General features: G+C 49.6%; 1 protein-coding gene across 9 annotated transcripts in view; it reads left to right on the top strand.

Annotated features, from left to right (window-relative positions):
• Positions 1–12,624, top strand: part of PLEKHG4 (pleckstrin homology and RhoGEF domain containing G4) — a 94,224-nt gene that overhangs the window by 40,366 nt on the left and 41,234 nt on the right. For all 9 annotated transcript variants that reach the window (XR_007168923.2, XM_067004468.1, XM_048078607.2 and 6 more), the window contains 4 exons: positions 4,266–4,352; positions 6,155–6,271; positions 8,914–9,012; positions 10,225–10,373. Coding sequence is in view for 8 of the 9 variants with exons in the window: in XM_067004468.1 (XP_066860569.1) it covers positions 4,266–4,352; positions 6,155–6,271; positions 8,914–9,012; positions 10,225–10,373 (452 nt within the window). In the remaining variant the exon portion in view is untranslated. The remainder of the gene's footprint in view (positions 1–4,265; positions 4,353–6,154; positions 6,272–8,913; positions 9,013–10,224; positions 10,374–12,624) is intronic.

Raw genomic sequence — 12,624 nt, 5'->3', positions numbered from 1 at the left:
CTCAAGCTCTGCAAACTGGAACAGGGCAATGTTTTAATGAGGCTGGTGTCTCTGGTTTATGTGCTTCGGTGCCACATCTGAGAGTTGGGGCTGAGTCAGAGCTCTGTCCTCCTGCTTCCTGGGCTGGGTGGAGCTGGGAGCCGTATCAGTGTGCTTGTTCTCTGGGGGAAGGAGTTATCTGCTGCCCTGCTCAGTCCTGCAGAGGTACCAGGTGTGCATCTTCTCTTTTACGCTGTGTCCACGTGGCAGTGGGCTTGCTCGGGCTTCCGAGTGTTTCCATGTAGGTTGCGAGGTTGAGTTTTAGGGGGGTGATTTGGAAATCAGCAACGTGTTGAAACACAGTGTGCTTTTGGACCACGCAGTCTCGTAGAGTGGCAGGAATAAAGCGCTCCTCGCCCTAAGCTTCCTATCCTCTGAAACGGGGAGGGAGGAAAAGCTTTTTTTGCACTGCTTGTGTAATATCCTGCTGTGATGTCAGGTTGGCTCTGAGCACGGGGTAGAGCAACAGTTAGTTAGCAGGGATTAATGTGCTGCAAGACAGGTTGCTGGAGCTGAAGGTGTGCTGCAGCTAACAGTGACTGACGGGGGCTGATGACTCTGCTTCTGGTTTGCTGGTCCTTACCCTGCCTCTCTGGCAGACTCTGTAGACAAGACCTGTTCGGCTGGCTCATCCTCTGGTTGTGGCACCGGGGTAATCCCCCGGCTCCGCTGAGCCGTTTGGGGATCCTTAGCATTTACTTCTGGTTTGCCCCTGTGTTCCCACGGCAGTGCTCTCATCCACTCTGAAGTAAGGACGGAGAAGTTTAGAAAACTGACTGTAACTACAGCGAGGCAGCTAAACTTTCTGGAGGGCAGCAAGGTTTGCTGGGCAGTGGATGCTGGATCGCAGTCAATGTGCTGTGCTTGTAGGGTCACAGAACAGATGTCTCCTTGGGGTCCTTTCTGAAACCCCTGGTGCATCTCTGATCTCTGGCAGACTGTCTCTGGAAAGCTCATTTCTCCGCTCTCTACTTCAACAGGATTTTATTTACCTGGCTTTTGTGAAGCCTACTGTGAAAATGCGGGTGGAATCTGTTCGGTGTTGAGATCCAGTGTTGCTTGTTCAGTTCTGAAGGGATGTTTTCCTCTTGACTCAGCAGTGAGGAGCACTTCACAGTGGATAAGCACCGATCAGATGACCTAATGCAAAGTCCCTTCCTGCTGCGGCTCTCGGGTCTGTTAACCCTACCGAGCCTCCCTGGGGAGGGAAGACTTTGATCCCAGAGGTTTCTGGGTCAGTATCTGTCAGGCTGAGGAAACAGCTCTTCCATTTTCCATCTTTCTGGAACGAATGCGTAAATAGAATTTTTAAGTGCTAATAGGCAGCTTCTGGTGCCTGCAGGTAGCTTTCCTACAGCGCCGGGAGAGCCACCTCGTAAGCTGGTGAAAGCTTCTCACCCTCTTTGCCTTCAGTTGTCTTCTGCAAGACTTTCTTCCCCATCCTCTTTCGAATATGGATGGATGGGCACTGCTGGCAGTCTTTCTGTCCCGGAGAGCACTGGGAGCAGAGGCAGAATAAAGTGCTGCAGCTAACTTGAGAAGAATTAGGAGATGCTCTGGCAGCTCCGTACGGAGGAGGAGAAGGGAAGCGCGCAGCGCGTACGTGCTGCAAGAACAGATCGTGCTTGTTCCTGTGGGAAGCTGCATAATGATGCTTTGGAGCAGGATTTGTGCGGAGGTAAATGCTGCTGTGATGTTTGGTCGCAGCTCTCCACCAGCTGGCTCCGTGCAGCGGGGGCCTGCAGGGGAACCTTGCCGTGCAGCAGTAGGGCTGATCCCTCGGTCAGTGAGCAGGCAGGGCACTGACAGCAGTGTGTGTGTGCGTGTGCTGGGCTTCGCTGAACAGATACTTGTGGGATTTTCCGCTGCCTGAGCTCTCAGAAGCACGACACTTCTGAGCACTGCGCGTCAGTGTGAAAGCTTAACCCTGCTGCGCCTGTGTGCTGGACCCAGGGGGGAGAAGTCTGTCCATGAAGCCAGGGATACAGTAGCAGTTCAAAGCAGGAAATCTCTGTGTGATCCTTGCTCTCGAGGGATGCGTTTCCAAGCCCTGTTGCTTCAGCAGTATGGAGGACCTTGGTCTGATGTTAAAGACCAGGAAGCTCCCGTTGCTCCGCTAGGAGTGCTCTCTCGGAGATTGTGTGGCACTTGGGCGCTGCCAGGGCTTCAAACTGTGCTGATGCTGCCAGGTTTGGCCTTGGGCTTCCACCGGCGTCAGGAAGCTAGAAGGTGGTTTGGAGCTTTTCTTGAGGAAGATGGACGAAAGTACTTAATTCCTTCATTTAAAAAATAATAAAAGGACCAGTGTTTACCCTGCTGCTTTCTGAGCTGCTCTTGATGCCGCTCTGTTTTTTGATGTCCCCGTTGTGGCTGTGCTGGGAGGTGTGGAGTTCATTGGAAATGTGGGGCTCGGTATCTTTGCTTCCACACAGCTGGCCTTGTTAGCAGAGGAGGCAAGAGACTGGGCAAAAACCTGCGGGAAAGCTGCTGCAGGTAGCATCCTGCTGCTTCCAGCTCTGCCTGCGTCCCAGAGAGCTTCTGTGAGCTGCTCTAGTCCACTTGGGTGGATCCCTCAGGGCTGGATGAGTCTGGCTTTTCTTCAGCTGTTTAAAGAACAGATATGGTGAAAAATACCTCATTTTTCTGGAAGTATTTCTTTCTCTTGGATTCGAAAGCCCTGAGCTTCTCCCCTGACAGCTTAACTTGTGAATGGTTTTTCAGTTGCTATTTTCAGCAGCAACAAACAAGCAAATGAGTGTTTGGCTGCAGTAACCCTGTGTTACACCATCGCTACCTTTATCCTCTCTCAGATTGCACATCTCATGACTGTTGGAGTATAAAAGGGATTGTGAAATAATAAATTTCTTTAATTTTTAGAGTCATGACCTGTCTTGGCACTGTGGCTGGTTCTCATCATGCAGTACTTTTTAGCAGACAAATTTAGAGCTGCATCCTACTGTACTTTTAGGCAAATTCAGTGCTGCTCACACAGCTGCGATGTCTCCCCATGCTCTCTTCAGATGAGCTTTAGTATTTACCTAATTCAGCCTAATTATGCAATACATTCTTTTTGGCCTTTTGATCAGTGTTCAAATAACAGTGAAAGTGTGAATGAAAGGGATTTGAGACGGCTGAGAAACCTCTGACTGTTCTGGGAGGCGTTTCAAGCTGGGACTTTTCTTCCTGCCTGTTCAAAAGGATCCTCTTTTAGCACTACAGAGAAACGTCTTTTCCTTTGCTCTGCAACCTCTGCTGCTGCCCGCACATGCAGGATTGGGCTGTGCTGGCGTTGTTTCTTAATTGCCATGCTGGGCCCAGCGTCAGGTTGGGCAGCTCAGGCTCTGCGGGGCGGTAGGCACCTGCCTCTGCGCTGGAGCATTTACTTAAGCAGGGCGCCCTTCTTGCCATGGGCTCCTGCGTGCAGGTTCCCTACAGCTCGAGCGATACCGAGACGGATTTGTCGCTGGACAGGTTCCGAGATCTTTGCAGAGGCAAAAGACATCTCTGAGACGTTTAGATGGGGTGGCTCTTAGTTAACCACACGGGATGACAGCTTCTCCTTGGTATCCGGCTCCGTGTGTTTAGTGGGCCCTGTCGCCATGGCCTGAATGTTTCTGCTACGTTTCCCTGTTCCTGCTGTTGCTCTCTGCCTGTTTCTCACTTCCCTGTGGAGTGCTTCTATAATTGGAGAGCTGATCCTGGATCGCAGAGTTTGAACTACAGCTGCCAGACGTCCCTTGGGATGTCCAAATAGGAATTTCTGTTGGTTTAACACTAGCAACAGGATGCGAGTCCTTGATTGTGAGTTGGCAGTAAGTAGAGACGAGATGACATTTTTTGGCACTGCGTGGAAAAAAGCTTCCTTTCGGTTAGGAGAAATGACCAGGAAAATTATCAAGAAAAAACTTGGACATTGAGCATAATTCCTTTTAGTTATTTTTTTCCTCCCCCGACACGTCCCGGTGTATAAGGCAGCATTTTTTTAGTGTAGCCAAGACCTGACCTCTTTCATTTCTTCCTACTGCATGACTAGTTGATCTGAGGCAAACTAGGACATAGCCCTGGAGCTCTGCAGAATGGCCTCCCCTGTTCCTGGTGACTGCCTTCCAGGCTTCCTAAACACCTTGGAAGGATAAATTGCAATGTCTTGTACAAAACTGATGGGATACATTCTCCTTAGCATCCTGGATGGATAGGTGATGGTTTTGCACTCTGTTCTCTTTTAGGACATGGATCCTCATTGTATTCATGGAGTACTGCTTCTGGTTGAAAGAGATCTGACTTTTCGGGTGGAGAAGCCGGCAGCAGGACAGGTAATGGAACCGTTCGTCCAGGGCTTGCTGGGGAGCCGTTGATTTCCTGTTTAACTCCACGCAGCGAGTTCTCTGTCCGCTAATACATGTTTATTCTCACATGAAATCTCTGTAGTTGTTCTCTGTATTTTATGGTTGTGGTCTATTACGGGTGTGGTATTTATAGGGTTGTAAAGTTTATGCGAGCTGAACATATCTCTGTCATGCTGTGTTTATTGTTGAGTCCATCACCGCCATGTGTGCCGTAATTGTGTCAGGCTGCTGGGGCCCTTGAGACGCAGGGGGTTTGCCGGGGGCACAGAGAGCTGCACGGAGGAGTCCTGCACCACTAACAGTAACGGAGGTGCTTTTCATGCCCTTCTGTTAACAAGGGAGAAAATAGTCGGTCAGGAGGAGATCACATTCTGCTAAATCCCGGGCTCCATCCTGTGAAGGTTGCTTCGCAGGCTTGTGCATATCTCACATTCCCTCTCCTCGTTGCCACTGCTGTCAGCAGCTGAGAGACTTCTGCAGGAGGGGGAAGAGGAGAAGTGTACGTGTGTAAGGGTCCCTTTACAGCTGAAAGGTCTGGGAAGACGAACAGAAGGTGCTAACGGAGGGGGGAAGATGATCTCAGCATCACCAGACACCCCCACTAGAAGTAAACCTGCCTTGGTGTTCCCCAGCTGTACACGAAACGCAGGCTTTCAGCCTCTCCCACTGTCTGTGGTGAGCGAGCAGAGCATCAGGCTGCGTCTTAGTCATCTCCCCCTGCACCAAGCCTCTTACGAGCTGCAGGACTGGACTGAAATTCGGTGCCTGCCACAAAATCCTGTAGGTTTCAGAGTGGGCCAGGCCCTCCCTGTGGATGAAAACATTGGGAATAGCGTCGTGTTCGCTGTGTGTGTGGTGCACTGCCCTGAAAGGCTAACAAACAGTAAACACTCTTAGTCCCTTTCCTCATTTCCCCCATGTGAAAGAATTTGAAGCGCACAAGGGGTGTGCAGGTGTGTGCATGCAGGCAGAGCTCCAGAAGACGTTATTTAAAAGCGCTGAACAACTCCAAAGTGTGTAGGAGGAAACGGCAAAGACTGATAAAGTCACACGGGAGGAATTGGAAGCATCCTCGCTATTTCATAAGGAGGTGAAAACTTCACAGAGTATGTGTGGGGTTAAATGTCTGCACCTGAGATCCTGGTGTCTGGGCTGGCTTCCACATACCTTCAGGAGCACTTGTCTGTTTCTCTAGCATGCTCTGGTGAGGTACTACAGGCTCACGGAAGGCAAGTTATCAGCGTCAAAATCTAGGAAAGACTTGGAGCAAATAGCTGCTGTGGTGCCTGGAGAACTGAGGGTAGGGCAGAGTCTGCTCTCCGAGAGGGAGATCTCGGAGGTTTTCCAGGAAGCGAGATGGGGAAGCTGGGGGCTGGATTTAACCTCTCAGGCTCTCCAAACAAATGCAAATTGCAACCCAGTGTGTGAGCATATGAGGGAGTTGCTCTGCTTATACTTGGAGGTATTGGCTCTAGAGAAGGCTGGCTGCTGCCAGACTTCCATCACAGATGTTCTGCTTGGTAAAACAACGTGTTGTGGCCTGCGTTCCCTCAGGGTTCGCCCACAAAACTGCACAGCAAACTGCTCTAAGATTGCATTGATTTTTTTTCCTTCATATTCCAGATACACACAGTGTGCCTTGTTTCTGTGCAAGATAAATAAAGGAAAAAGAAACGCTGTCTCTCGTTAACCTTCTCCTCCTCCTTGCCAGTACTCACTGCCCTTTTCTCTAATGCCACTGTGCTTTTATTTCTTCTCTTCCCATGCAGTTTGAGATTCTCACCTCCATGAAATCCCTCCATAAGCACATAGACAGCTCACAGCTGCCGCTAGAACTGGATGGGACCTTCCCTTATTGCCACCGGGACTGGTTAAGCTTCCGCATGGTAAGTAGGGCGTCGTGTTCTCCGGTGTCTGAGAGAAGGAATGGCAAGGTAACGGGGCTGAAGCAAGAGAGAGGAGCCTGTCAAGAGCCAGGCCTACAAGCATTAAAAGACAGTGCTTCCTCTAACAGCTGTGTATGCAGATGACAGTTTCTGTTATCAGGAGGATACTACTGTTGTCTCCCTAAAATGGATGCGCTCTGTGGCTTATTAGCATGACTGGAGGACCTATCACTTTAGTTTTTAACTCATCTGCTTGAACTGCATTAATTCAGGTTTGACCATATTTTGAAGGGAAAGAAGGAACAGAATCCTGCTTTGTTGTTTTTGTGGCGCTTTACTTTATACTTTGAGGCTTAAGGGCAGATGCTTCTTGTGCTAATCTCAGGAGATGTCAGTACCCAATCATCAAGAACTAAAACATATAAAAAATGGTTAGATCTTGTTGGGTTTCGGGCAGGTTTTCCAGACAACACGGAGCTACTTAGTGAAAACTGCTGTCCTGGTGGGAGTCAAACTTGGAAGTTCCCGATAATCATTTCAGATACTTAACGGAACATCTCTTTCTTCCTTTGTTCACTTGTTTACCAAAGTTGTCATCAAATTTGAACTGTTTAGAAAACATCTAAACTAAAAAGAAGGAGAAGATTCAGCCTCGGGGTGCATTTTATTCCTCTTTGAGAGCTGGCTGTGTAAGGCTAGGAAACCAGCTTCCCCATGCAGGGTCTGGTCAGCGATTCTTAGGAGCGGGATAGCAGTAGGAGGCAGTACCCGCAATCTGTTCCTTCTCCTTGTTTTGCTGCTGTGAGTGTGCCTCGGTACCACGATCCTGTTTGACCTCTCTGGAAATGTTTGAGGCGACCCAGGTTAAGCCTCAGGGACGGAGGGGCTGAAACTGCAGCACCCAGACGCAGTTTGTAAGGGAGGAAGCCCCAGCAAAGGGCGCTGCAGCCACCGACGCTGCGCGCACTGATGATATTTGGCAGGGTTGCAGATGTTGCTGGCCATGCAGCAGGGGAGGTGCAGACTGCCAGAAGTCTGCAAAAGTAGCATCTGTGGCGCCAGTACCCAGCCCCGCGTACACCCTTGCTGCGGAGGGCGCGTAAGTCCTGTGGCTCGTGTGCTTGTTGAATCTTTACAAGCTGTACTGAGGCATGATTTGGCACGCTGAGATGAGACGGGATTAAATCTCTGTAAATCTGCGCACAAATTGGCTGTCTTCACGTTGCGTTCGACGTGCTCACCCCGGTGGATGACAGAACCGTCACCTCTGCTTCCAAACGATTCGGTGCTCGCCTGGCTCCGAGCTTGCTGCGCAGGGCGCTGCATGGTGCAGCATTCGAAGCAGGTCACGGTATCACTGATATAACACTGTTGTGTTGCTGGTGGCAAGCTTCGGCAGCTAGGCTTAGCGTGTGCCAAATGTTAACTTACCTTCTCCAACTTGTTTCAGAACCCATTTTTTAAAAAAACTCACACCTAAAAAGCACTGAACCCATGCTGATGCAACAGAAACACAGAAGTCTGATTTTGGTGCCTAGGCTTGAATTTGAGGTTTGTTTGGCAGCAAGGAAGCTTTGCAGTAGGACATGGATTCGGTTTTTGGACAGCGTTGAGAAAAGCTGGAGAGCTGAGGTGCTCAGTCTGTGCAAAAGGATAATTCTCAAAGGCAGGAGCATGATACCAGACTACCTCTTATTTCCGTGTCTTACGTTTTGCTGTGCAAAATGTTACCAAAGGGAGTTAGGGTAGGAATTGGTCTGTTTGGGTTGCCTGCTTGTGTAATGCACTGCATGTGATAATGACCCATATGCTCAACCCCTTTTAGATCTGCAGCTGTGTGGCAAACAGATTTATTTCCTGCCTCAGCGATCTCACCTGCATCCTGCCTGCTAATCCGTCCCCTCTGGGGCTGTTCCAGCACTCCAAAGAGGGAGTTAAATTCAGTAAAGATTCAAACCGCAGCTTTTTCTTTTATTTTTTTTCCCTTATTATTTTGAATAGCTCTTTCTCCCTTCCCCGATTACAGTGGCTAGAGGGTGGCATTTGAGAGTCTTTATCAGTGACTGTTTAGAAAAGTAGTCTCCTCCCCCGTGTGTGAAATTGTTGTTGTTGGTTGGTGGTTTTTTCCCTCAGAGAGAAGGGACTTTAGATTTGCTACTAGTTTAAGGTGCTTTAATTGCGGAAGCTTTCCAGTTTCCTAACCTTTAATTTACACTACTTTTAATATGAAGAGGAATGATTTAAAGTATAGAAATTGTACTTGTTCTAAGTTTCGCTCCTCCAAAATGCACTCATAGTGATTCATCTTAGTGGAAAGTTACAAGAAATGCTAATCATAGAAGAATGTGGGACATAATTGTACTGATTTTCTTTTCTCTAAAAGCATGGCCCAGACATGCCGTGGTGAGTTTGTAAGGTCTGTACAGAGGACTTGGTACAGAGTGATGCATCTGAAGCCTGTGATGGCTCCTGGGCTTCTTTTTGCTGATGATACAGCTTCACCAATGGTATAATTGAACCCTTGGGTTAATGCGTTTGATCCTGTCTTGATTTCTGTCCTTTTAACCTTCTGCAAGCTGAAAAGATGGCTTTCTCGTCAGCTGTGAGACAATGATCTCTGCCTCGGTCCTTTCCTCTTGTAGAAACTGGAACACTTGCTACAAGGATGCCAGGGGGCTTTTGCCTTCCTCCAGGGAGCCATTCGCAAAGTGGAATCTGGAAAACTACCAGAAAGAGCTGAGGTAAGCATGTGGAATGCACACTGCTGCGTGTAGAAGCTGGTCCTTTGATCCCTCGGTGTCAGCCCAAGAGATCTCCTCTTGAGTTGTGCTTGTTGCTGCTGGATTGCTTGCTGTGTAGAGACAGATGTAGTGGAATAATGTTCCTAGCTGTGAGGGCAAGGGGTGTCTGTGTAGTGAGGGTTTGATCACTTCCCTATCCAAAAAGCACTGATCTACATGAGGTCAGTGCTTGCGAGGGATTGTAGGTATAAAATTAGTTTAGGAAGGGCACTGGACTCCTAGGAAGGCGTCTCCTTTCCTCCCCCACTTCTGCTGGTCTCTCGTGAAGAACCATTGCAGCAGGGGAAATGCATTTGCTGCTGAAGCTAATTTCAGTGCAGCAGAAAAACGCTGCGCAGCCCACACCTTTCTGAGTCTGCTTTACCAGAGAGTGGAGGGGAGAGAAAGATCAGAAAAGGGGAAGAGAAATCTGGTGTGTCTGCCAGCAAACTTCAGTGATTCAGTTAACTGTGTCAGTCAGGGGCAAGGCAAGATTATTTACGTTGGCAGGGTGGATGTGAAGCGTTCTGTGCAGCTCTGTAGCTGGTACTGGCTTGGTGGCTCTAGTACTGAGCAGCCACCTCGGGTTAGCTCGAACGGCCTGGCTGAAGTTACGTGGCCCCACGGTTTTCACGAGGCCAGGGCTGTGCTGCAGCTCTGGCTTTGCTGCCTCTAGAAGAGGAATTTGGAAGGGGGCAAGAGGAAGGTGCAGAGACCAAGCCAGTGTTGTTGCAAACATGTCATCCCTTTTTGGGAAGCCTCTCTGGGCCCTCCTGGATACATGGGCACATCTACCAACCCTTCGGGTGCATCTTGTCCCGCAGCTTGTGCCGGGCAGGTCTGTCTCTAAGAAGAGCAGGAGCTAGCTGTGAGTGGAACATGAGGCTGAAAATAATGATTCTGTGCCCAGCGAATGGAGCACGTTAGGAGTTGGGTTTCAATTTTAGCCTGGTGGGCAAAGTATTGAGGGCATAAGGACCACTGTTCATCACTTTGGACTTGGCAGGCTTGAAAGAAACAGCTGTGGGAACCAACGTCCCTCTATCCTAGGGTGGGACAAGGTGAGATGTGGTTTGGGTTGGGTTGTGCACTGTTTTTTGTTTTTTTTTTGCCTGTTCCCTCATTGCCCATACGTTGCTGTGACCGCTCATCTCACTCTTGCAATCCCTGCAGGAGGCAGCTGTGCTGCTGAGGAATTACAGGCAGTTGATGAAGAACGTTCTGGAAGACGCACGGCTGGTCCGGCTGCAGCTGGAGGGTGGAGCACTCCTGGCCAGGCTGAGGAAGGAGGAATCTTGTGTCACCCTCACCCATGACTACAGGTGAGCCCCAGCAGGGCGGGAGAAGAGGAGCTGGAGGTGAGCAGAGAGCAGGCAGGGGCAGTCTGTGCACGACCCATCCTTGGCGCAGGCCAGTGTGGTTTCTTGTGTAGCGAGGACTTCTGCTGGAAACAGCAAAAGTGAAGAGCGTAACGAATTGTACGCTTATCCTGGCTGCTCTTTCCTCAGCCCAAAAATTCATCCCTTCCTGACTGGGTGGCTTCATTTAGACGGTCATTTAAGTTCCTTTTCCAAGCCAAACCAGACTCAGCTCCTATAGTGAGGAGAGGGCTGGATGCTTCGTGCACCCCTAAAGCACAAAGTCTTACTTGATGATGCTGGTGATCAGCATTTGGGTCCAAGGCGTTATCACGGTGCGATTTGCCAAGGCACTCCTTGTGTAAGGGGATTTCCAAGGACCTTGACTGCGAGGAATGCTTTCTGGCTATAGCAGACGCCGATCTCTTCACACATTGGTGCGGTTTGCACAGCAAATATTCTCTGCCCGTTTGCAGAATTGGTATGAGAAGCGGGGGAATGAGAGAGGCCAGCTGTTTGAAATCCCCGGGGCATTGCACAACTCCTGTTTGTACTGCTAAAACACCTGAAGCCTATCAGCGTGTGAAGGCCTCTGTGCTATGTGCTGTGCAAACAGCAAGGCAGCCCTTGCACCCCGGAGCTTCCAGCCCCAGCGTGAGATAAGTGCTGCTGTGTGGGTACGGCGGGGGCACAGCGCATGGCAGGGCAGCGAGGGACGGCCCCGTGCATCTGCAGCCTTGCCCTCATTAAACTCTCTGTTGCCATCACAAGCCGAGAGGTTTAAAGGAGGGAACGGAGCGAAGATAAGGAAACAGCTTGCAGGGTGTCTCACCCGAGCGCAGGGAAAAGGAGGTTTCTCTCTGAAAATCCAACAAGTGGATGATGGTGCAAGTTGCTGCCTGTCGCTGGGAGGCAGGGGTCGGCATCTCGGGGCTGAGTGTGAGGGGGGCCTGGGGACCGGCGGTGTAACCGTTTCCTTTCCCTGCTTGCTGTGACTCCTGCCAGCAGCTCCGGCAGGCCGTGAGGACACACTTCTTTTGCTGAAATGCTTAAGTGCTCTTGATGCAATTTCGAGCAGAATGAGGACAATGCAGCCTTTTTATTCCGACGTGGTGTGAGAAGCACACATAATGCAGGTTGTTGTGGTTTGTGTGCGCCTTTTTTCTCTCCCTTTAAAGCTGCTGTGTGTTGATTAAAATTAGAGTCTTCAGAGAATGGGGAGAACATGCTTGCTTTTTATGTTTTGTTTTGTTTTTGAGCTAAACCTGTGTTCTTGTGCAGGGAAATGATCAACTTTGAAACCTGATCTGACAGAGCCCCTAAGGGTAATTTACTGCTTTGATTACCTTAGCGAGGGCAGGGGTGGGACACACACACACAGTGCTTTGATTGCACAGTGTTTGAGCACATGCCGAGGCTGTGTAGCGTGTTCTCTGTTTAACTCAGGTCATATTCATTGCCTACCAGTATGAATGGAGCGTGTATGCTGCAGGTCAGATATATGGGGCTCTGTCCGGCCTGAGGAGCTTAAACGAATGCAGATGGAAAATGTTAGTCTTATTTTAGGCTGTGGAACAGTTGCAGAACCTAAATTCCATGCGGTGTTTTAAATAAGGAAATGCCTGCTTGTTGTGTAAGTCAGATGCTCAGGGCAGAGAGCTAAAGATGTTCGCTCTTCACTGCTCCAGGATCCTCGACAACGAGGAGAAAAGCTCCATGGCTTGGCCAGAGAACTCTGCATAAGGCACTGTTACTCTGAGATCCTCCACAGGTTGCACTTGCTCCTTTAGCTCCTCCTGTCCAAATCACTGTGCAGACGTTAGAGGTTCCGGGCTCTGTTAGCCCTGCAAAGGCTCCTAGGGAGGCTGCCTTAACGAACAGCATCAAAGCGGGGCTGTAACAGAACACAGCCGCTGGCCCGCTAAGCTAGCGTGCAGTGGCTGTTGGTGGACGAGGGACCCCTCTGAGACTTTGGGTGGTGATCTATGAAAGTGGAACAGAACCAGCTGTGGCTGTGCGCTCAGCAGGGCCTATTGTATCGCTTTTCTGAACTTGTGAGTTGTAAAATTTTGATCAATGCTGAAGTCTTTAATCCTCCTCCCCCCTCCCAGTACTTGAAATGTAAGTATTTACAAAAGTGAATTGGCTTTATCCTTCTGAGCCTCCTTAAGGCTTTTGTTAATCACATGGCACATTTTTTTAGTTTTTTCTTTTC

Source organism: Anser cygnoides, chromosome 12, assembly GCF_040182565.1.
Source record: "Anser cygnoides isolate HZ-2024a breed goose chromosome 12, Taihu_goose_T2T_genome, whole genome shotgun sequence".
Classification (NCBI taxonomy): domain Eukaryota; kingdom Metazoa; phylum Chordata; class Aves; order Anseriformes; family Anatidae; genus Anser; species Anser cygnoides.
This window is presented reverse-complemented; position numbering and strand designations above follow the sequence as displayed.